At 37.9% G+C, this 8,859-nt stretch overlaps 1 protein-coding gene across 1 annotated transcript in view; it reads left to right on the forward strand.

Annotated features, from left to right (window-relative positions):
* Positions 1-316: 316 nt before the first annotated feature.
* LOC104815213 (pre-mRNA-processing protein 40C) overlaps positions 317-8,859 on the forward strand; it is a 9,579-nt gene continuing 1,036 nt past the window's right edge. Inside the window, 15 exon segments of the mRNA XM_019202742.1 lie at positions 317-446; positions 806-1,006; positions 1,409-1,994; positions 2,107-2,246; positions 2,821-2,858; positions 3,129-3,207; positions 3,296-3,736; positions 4,161-4,244; positions 5,054-5,194; positions 5,290-5,396; positions 7,126-7,246; positions 7,954-8,094; positions 8,427-8,469; positions 8,472-8,560; positions 8,747-8,837. Of these exon segments, the coding sequence (XP_019058287.1) occupies positions 824-1,006; positions 1,409-1,994; positions 2,107-2,246; positions 2,821-2,858; positions 3,129-3,207; positions 3,296-3,736; positions 4,161-4,244; positions 5,054-5,194; positions 5,290-5,396; positions 7,126-7,246; positions 7,954-8,094; positions 8,427-8,469; positions 8,472-8,560; positions 8,747-8,837 (2,284 nt within the window). The 5' untranslated portion in view covers positions 317-446; positions 806-823.

Here is an 8,859-nt window from a genome sequence, read left to right on the forward strand (position 1 = left end):
GTTTAGGAATTAATATTATTCCAACTTCAGGAATTTTTAGAGTTTTTTTTTATAAATTTAGAAATTAGTTTTTCACCGAATTGCAAGTTAATGAATTTTTAGGAGTTTTCTCTTTTATTTATAGACGTCTTTTTATTTAATAATATGACTTAATATGTTAGTTTAAAAAATTCAAGTTTGGGGTGGAAATGAATATTTTTGAAGTTAAGCACCTAAGGTGGAATCGTTGAATATTAGTTTATCGGAGGACCAAACAACAAATATGAAATATGTTATGTAATTAATAAAAATGATAAAAACGAAAGAGGGTGACTGATTGGGCTAGGGTTCGTGAAACACTCTCCGGCCGAGCTCTCTCTCGCTCTCGCCGTTTTCCTCCGCCGTCGCCACCGCTTCTTCTCCGTCGCCTCCGTTTCCTTTTATCGTCGTTGTCTGTCTTCGAGCCGGTAAGTCTTTCTCTCGTTTTCTTCTTCTTCTTGGCCATTGGGCTTTAAACCCCATGTCGGAAAGAACTCGTTTGAGATTTCTGTGTCTCCAAAGATGGTTTAAATCCGCAGGTTGGTCTTGAAATCGTAAAATAGAGGATTTAGCCGAAGTTTCGGTTCTTGTCTAACCGAAACTGATTTTATATTTCGAATCATCGTGGTGTAAGCTTTCGATCGGTGTGTTTCGTTCGAAATTCCGAGCATTTTTTATTTTATTCCGCGGCATTGACTCCGGTGTGGATCACCGTTCAGGAATATAACATTTTTTTCCGCTACCGGAAAGTAACCTCGGAGACTCGGAAACTTTGATGATGTTCCAGGCTGTTTCGTCTGAAAAGATGCAAGGAGGGAATGCATCAGAGTCACCTTCAACGGCTGCGTCATCACAACCTCGGGTTTCTGGACATGATTCCTTTGTGCATCCTCCACTGATGTCTTCTTCGAGTGGTGTGGTCTTAGCCTCGAGTGTCTCTTTTGGTGGTAACACTCAGTCCGAGCTCAAGGATCAACCCTCTATGTCTGTATGTCTGTTCTCTACTTCTGGTTCTAGATAATATTGACTTTGTTGTAGCAACTCTGGAAGATGCTTTTATGTTGATTCTAGTGCTTTTCTAGTGGTTAATCTATAGAACTCAGTGCAGGAACTTTTCATATTCTTATTAAAAGGATATTTTGCGCATTGGATTTTTTTTGCACAGTAGTTTTGTTGAACGCAGCATCTCTCTTAGGAGTATGTACAGTGGCTATTTGAAGTTTGTGTTAATATTTTGTATCTGATTGTCCGATCTTTCGGATTGAGCTGACAATATGAATGGGTTTTTGAAATAGGAAGAATTGAACTTTTATTGGGTTAATGCCTTATTGTGAATCACGTGCTGATTCAGCTGTTTTTCTGTTTCATTTGAACCATCAACTGGTTGCAGGATGCTTCAGCTACTGCTGTGCAGACTAGTGGTACGGCATTTGTCTCTCAGGCAGCTCCATCTTCTGTTAATGCTCCTTTGAGTTCTGCTGCAGCTACCTCCTCCAATGTCAATTCTGTACCTCAAACTTCCTCAATGCTATCAAATTCGCCTTTTGCTAGACCTGTGGCACCTGCCCCTCCTGGTCTAATGACGTCATCAGCGCATACGTTTCCTATCCCTACCCCTTTCTCTTCTGCGACACCAAGACCTGGGATGTCTGGAGCTCCTCCACAAGCTAATCCTGTTGCTCATCTTCAGATGTACCCGCAATTCCATTCATTGCCCCATATGGCTGGAACACCACCGGGAATCTGGATGCAGCCTCCTCCACTGGGGGTAATGCCTAGGTCGCAGTTTCTTACACATCGTACTCCATTTCCTGGGTCTTACCAATTCCCAGTACGTGGAGTCCCTCCTAGTTTACCATTTTCTAGTTCACAACCACTTGGGATGACTCCTATGGGAAGCTCTAGCTCTGTTCCTGCTTTACTAGGTCATCAACTTAGTGCTCCTGGACAGAAGACTGAAGCACACTCAGGAATCGGTATGCTTGAGGTTTCATGCTAGATTACTGATCCATGTAAGAGCTGTTTAACCTTCATGGTTACTATATTATGTTGGCATATCCTTTATCTTTGTTAATTCATATGTTGCAGATAACAGAGTTGACTCTCAAGAAGTAGGGAAACGGTTAAATGATTGGACTGCACACAAAACTGAAACTGGAGTTGTTTACTATTATAATGCCTTGACAGGGCAATCAACTTATGAAAAGCCACCAGGTTTTGAAGGAGAGGTATGTATAGCCGATAATAATAATGACATATTCATTAGTTGATATCATGGATGCTCAAGGTTTCATCAACCTCAACCTTATTTAGCCTCTATATATTTGTCACAGTATTATAGATAACACTTTGTTTTCTTGATCTCTATTTCTGACATCTTTATTCAAATAGTTAGAAGTCCTGGTGGATCATGTGTTGGTAGTTGTTAAACTATGGTTAGTGGAAGCTGTTTCATGGTTAATGTGTGTGAAGTAGATTGTTTTCTATTTCAGTGGTGACAACAGAATTTGAGAACTTTAGGAGTGTGAGGCTCAACAGTGATCAAAGGATATCAAGTTACTTAGATTCCTTAGAGTATGAAGTTAGAGCATGGGAGATTTATAACAACCCACCTTAAGTTCTTTATATCGCAAATGTGGGTAACTTACTAACTTGTCATATAGTTGCAAGTTTGAAAAGTTAAGAGGAGATATTTTGTGGGCTGATGAAGTAGACATGGGAGTAGCTGGTTATGTGATGCAAATTTTCTTAGAGTTCTCAAGTAACATATAATTTGTCTAATGTTTTTTCTTAAATATGTAGCCCGACAAAGTTCCAGTGCAGCCGACTCCTGTTTCTATGTAAGTTCTTTGATTGAAATCATTTTTTAATTTTTATTTCTTTTCTCTAAGAAAATTAGTCTTTTGGTCATATGTTTAGTGATAGCCTCCTACTGGAACTTTTTTATGTAATGTTTCTTCTTTAGACTGTCCTGTTTTATTTTTTCGTTTATGGATCTTATTCCTGTGAAGTTAAAAGATATTTGTTATATTCAATTGTATCACGTTTCAGCTGCTAGGATATTTTATGAGATAAATATATATCTGAAACTTGTATTTTCTCATGCACAGGGAGCACTTGCCTGGAACAGATTGGGCGCTTGTCACCACAAATGATGGCAAGAAATATTACTATAACAGTAAAAGCAAGGTAAATAGATATAGAAAAGAAGACTAGTTTTGTTGGTTGTGCTTTCATATATCTATTTGGCTTTATGGATCCTCCAATTTTGAATCAGGTAAGCAGCTGGCAGATCCCAGCTGAGGTGACAGAGTTAGGAAGGAAACAGGAAGCAGAGAAGTCTGCAGAATGTTTGACATCTCTGCCAAATGCTGATTCACAAAATGAAAAGGGATCTGACCAGTTAAGTCTAAGCGCACCTGCTATTAGCAATGGTGGTCGAGATGCTGCATCACTTAGAACCCCAAATGTGTCTGGCTCATCAGCTCTAGATTTAGTAAAAAAGAAATTACATGATTCTGGAGCACCTGTCTCATCTGCAACAATGTCTGAAGGAAATGTTGGTAAAGCAGTTGAGGCTACCGAGGATGTAGAAAATGAGAATTGTACAGATAAGGCAAAAGATGCTCCTGGATCTGGGGACCTCTCTGAATCTTCATCAGATTCAGAAGATGAAGATAGTGGTCCTACAAAGGAAGAGCGTTTCAAACAGTTTAAGGTCTTGTTTAACCCTTGTTTGTTCTTGTTCCTTTTTCTGCCCTTTAACCCATGGTTTGTGCACACTTTTTTTCCTCAAGTTCTCTTTTGGAATAACTGTGATTTGGCCATCCGACAACATCTGAACAAAAGTACATCTTATACTCTGAATCATATAATTGGAGAAGAAAGGTCATAAATAACTTGCTCCAGTTAAGAATTTAGCCTGTAGACTGGATCAGTTCAGAACTGAAGTCTTGGAAGTTAGAATCTGTGTTGAGTTGTAACTTTCTGTTCCTTGCATTAATGGAGGTGACGAGTTCGAGTCGACAATTTCAGTAATGGGAGCCTTTGATTTAATTAACCTTATGCATCTTTCTAGTTTTTTTAACTTACCTAATATTCTTTATTTTTCCTCTCATGTTGCTACCTTGTTATATTTTCAGGAAATGCTCAAGGAGCGAGGAGTAGCACCATTCTCGAAGTGGGAGAAGGAGCTGCCAAAAATAGTGTTTGATCCCCGCTTTAAGGTATTTGCTCCTAGGGTATTGGATTTTATTAAAATATTTAGTCTGTTCTAATTTCAAGCCCATTGTCATATCTATCTATATTTTTGTACCATGATATTGCCCCAAACTTCTCCGTTTCTGTGCAAGGTTACTTGCATTTGTCTGGCTTGTGACATACATTTGTTTTGGCTGGTCAAATTGAGCAGAAATATACCTCTAAATTTCTTATCTGTTTGTTTAGAGTGCAAATTTTGGGCTAAGATATTTACGGTATGATGGTCCTTCCTCTTTTCCATAATTGTCTCGTATCTTTTACCCATCTACTTCTATATGTTTTCTTTCTATTACTCTTTGTACTATTAGAATCCATTTCAAAGTTTGCAATTTGTTTATTTCTGTTATGCAGCAGGCCTGTCTTCTCTACTTTTAGAAGTTTTATGCGGACCAAACCATTTTTGTGTATCAAAAGACATGTTCTTTTTTCTTCTAAAATTGGCTAAGAAAGGTTAGACACCTGGAACTAGTATTTTATTTGTTTTCATATGATAGTGATACTTTGCGTTATCACTAACATTTTGAGCATTCTATGGTCTTGGGTTTTTGGACCCTATTTTGTGTTCGGGTCTGTTTCCATATCCATCATCGCCACTGATTGTCACACCCTTCATTCTTTGTTACAGGTTTCTTAAACCTCTTATGTCTTACTGCTGCTTAAGCTGTGCCAAACTTTCATTTTGCACCATCATTTTGTACCACTTTTTCAATTTCATATTGGTGTGGCAAAAGCTTATTTGATGTTGATGTTGATTAGAAGTTCCTTTTGCGTGTAGGCAATACCTAGTCATTCTGTTAGACGATCCTTATTTGAGCAGTACGTCAAGACACGTGCGGAGGAAGAACGCAGAGAAAAGCGTGCTGCTCATAAGGCAGCAATAGAAGGATTCAAAAAGTTGCTGGATGAAGCATCCAAAGTACATTTTTAAAACCCTTATATCATTTATCTCCGGGTTTTCTCAACTTCAACTTGACAGTTAGAGAGTAATTGTCATCGGGTTCCTCTTTTCAGGACATTGATCAACAAACTGATTATCGGACATTTAAAAGGAACTGGGAGAGCGATCCACGGTTCAAAGCATTGGAAAGGAAGGAGACAGAGGCTTTGTTCAATGAAAGGTACTGATTGTCATCCTGTCTAACGGGTATCTATGGATGAGGGAAATCTTTCATAGAGCTTATAAGTTTTTTTATTGGGTGTGTTTTTATTCCCTATTGCATTGGACTCTCTGTCAAGGCCACATAGTTTCCTTTTATCATCTCGCATTGACTATTGGGTTTTGCGTCCATAGACATTCTTACTGTGAGCTAGCTTCTTGGTTGCAGCCCTCTACTCATGAGCTACTGAGGGTTGAGTGTTTAATAATTTTTATTAGATCAAACCCTAGCTGAAGGCCCACAATAAGGAGCAATTTTGGAAAGGGATAACCATGATAGTTCTTCGACTGGCTTGAGTGGGCCTTGGGCGTGATACTTGGGATTAGTGCTGTATACGCTGGCTCCTGAAGCATGGTGTAGTGTGATCTCAAATTGAGTAAATATGGGGATCGGTTGATGGCTCTGAACACCATCCAGCGAAAAGCTAGTTTTTTATGGCTGAAATTGTAACTTGGACTTATCTAAGTTATGTTGGTCCTACTATGTGATTTGTCTTGTCATTTCTAGTTTCATCATTGCCTCACAAATAGGCATTTGTAGATGTTCTCTTCTTTGACGGTCAACTAGGTGGTTTTGTGTGTTACGGGTGCCATGCTATCCTTTTATAGGTTGATTGCAAATTTGTTTCTTTGGTTTAGCAAGTAGTAGCAAGTGATATACGTCTTTATCAAAGCTAATCGTTTGTTGGTTGTTACAGTTTGTTATATTCCGGGTATACGTTTTGGATTATATCTGCCAAGTGCTCTTGGATGTGTTTTCTATTTTCTACGTAGTAAATACACTTGGGCTAGGTATTTGTATTTCTTGTTGGTTCTTCTGACAGCTTAACCTTTGGCATTCTTTCATTCCCTCTACTACTTGAGAGGTGATTGGTTTTCTCAACTTTTCATTTTTAACTTTTGCATGTCATCCATGTTGAGCCATTATCATATAGAAAAAACTGTATAAGACAATCAATCCATTAGATTTTGCTTTACTTGTTGGCTGAGCATGTCATTTGTGGTTATTAATAAAACAGAGTGACATTACTACAAAACATATTTGTCTGTGTTACTTATCTCTTAGGTGCAAACATGACTCAAGGCAGATTGTGTGGATTGGGAAGGCTAGAACGAGTTTTGCCCTGTTCTTGCATCAGTTATTTTTTTTTTTTTTTTTGCAGTAATGTGTGTCTAATGCATATTAACATCTGCGTTATCTGAAGGGACTTGTCCGTATGATGTGCATAGTGGTGGGATTAATATACATAATCAATGGATCTATTTTCCGAGTAGTCACAAGATAAACAGAGCAGAAGATGCTTATAAATTGACAAATAGCCGCAAATGAATGCCGTTTCTGTAATTTTTATATTTGAACGTAATCGTTTGTATATTAATATCAAACTCAGAAATTGCAGTTCATTACATTGTTTATACATTCTGTTTCTATCTCTATTTATATTTTTTTTTTGTGGTTTTTACTCTTGACTAACTTAGAATTAGTGGCACCCTGGCTACAGCATAAGCTGCTCTGTGGGCAGCGGTTTTCCTGACATTAAGCAATTAGGAAAATTATAAGATTTTCATTTGCTTCTTTAGGATTTTTCTCTGTATATCTTTGGGTCTCTTTTTTTCATCTGATAGTTACTTTGTTATCGTCAGAATTGATATTCCTGGTTCTGCTTACATTTCCACCGTTTCTATTGCAGAGTCCTTTCTTTGAAAAAGGCTGCTGAGCAAAAGGCTCAAGAAATACGCTCAGCAGCTGCTGCTGATTTCAAGGCGATGCTACGGGAAAGAGATGTAAGAACGAATTCCCATTGGTCCAGGGTATGTACCTGATTTCTGTCTTTTTGTTTATATGTACACGGGATTAAGTTTTGAATTTATATTGCCTCTATGAAAAACTAATTGCACGAGTGTATGCAGTATCACTCAGCTCTTAAGATTAGGATCCCCTTTGTATTATTTGTGAATGTTATGTGACCATGAGTTTCCATATTTGAAAGGTCGCACAACTAAAACCCCTAGATGTTGCCCTGTTTACAATTTTGTACACTTTGTTAGATGTTACCTTATTGAGTTATTTCAGACCTAAGTAACTCTTTTTCTCCAGACAATATATAATTTGAAGATGGCTTTCTGTGTATATTGATCATGCTTTTGTGGGCCAAGCGAGAAAAGAGGCTTTGCTCAATGATTATCCGAACAAACATTTGCTGTCTAACTTTATAATAAACCGCATGAGAGACTTATCCGACATATTCGAAGCAGGAAGTGGTTGCTGAATTTTCCATGTTATGCTATTAACATATCTGTATTAAACTATACAGTATGTGATGAGAGGAAAACCTGCCACTCTAGGAAATGAAAACATGTACTGTGTTTCTCTTTTCGTATTTTATTTTGTGGAGCCTATTCATTTTGAGTACCTTATTCCAATGAAATAAATATGAGTTTTCTTATATACATGCTTCACGAGGTTCGATGTACTAATTATAAATATTTTTTTGTGTAATTATTTCCCTATTTTTAAGGTTAAGGATAGCTTGAGAAATGATCCAAGATATAGATCTGTCGCACACGAGGATAGGGAAGTTTTGTTTAATGAGTTCTTGGCAGAGCTGAAAGCTGCGAAAGGGGAGAGTGATGGTTCAACGAGAACAAGAGACGAAGAGGTAAATTATCTTCTTTGTTCATTTTCCCGACCCATACCGCTACTTGGTTGAGTACAAATACATTTGCATTCCATGCTTGCAAGTTGCAAGCTCTTGTGTCTGATATGTGCTTGTTATATGGGATATGGAGGAAGAAACTAACAAACAAAGCAATAATTGAAAGTTCTTGTAGGTGTCTTTATTTATGAAAGTTGGTGACTTTAGTTTGTGGTTTGTGTTTGTCAAAGGCAACATAAAAATTATGAGATGTTTAGCTATCTTGAATGTGGGAAACAATAAATACATTTTTGTTTAGTGAGATTTGAAAAACCGACATCCATTTGAGGAATCAGGATAAACTGAAAGAAAGGGAGAGGGAATTGAGGAAAAGGAAAACTGTCGACAAAGAGTGCGGCTAAAGGTTAGGAGGAAGGAGGCAATTTCCTCCTATCAAGCTTTGCTCGTGGAAACAATCAGAGACGCTGAGGTAACATGATTATTCTCTGTCAAAAGTAATAAAAGTAACACTGTTGAAATGTGTCAAACATGCGTTGATACATTAGCTCGGTTGTAATTTCTAGTTTTCTCATCTATTTCAAAATCACACTGGCCTCTCCTCTGATCTGATGGGAACGGATTGTTCATTCATTGTTGTATCCTGTGATATTTTCAGACATCCTGGACAGAATCAAAGATGAAACTCGAAAAGGATCCTCAAAGACGTGCCTCCAACCCAGATTTGGATCCAGCTGATATGGAGAAGCACCTGCTATTAGCAATGGTGGT

Source organism: Tarenaya hassleriana, unplaced genomic scaffold (genome assembly GCF_000463585.1).
Source record: "Tarenaya hassleriana unplaced genomic scaffold, ASM46358v1 Cleome23, whole genome shotgun sequence".
Lineage (NCBI taxonomy): Eukaryota > Viridiplantae > Streptophyta > Magnoliopsida > Brassicales > Cleomaceae > Tarenaya > Tarenaya hassleriana.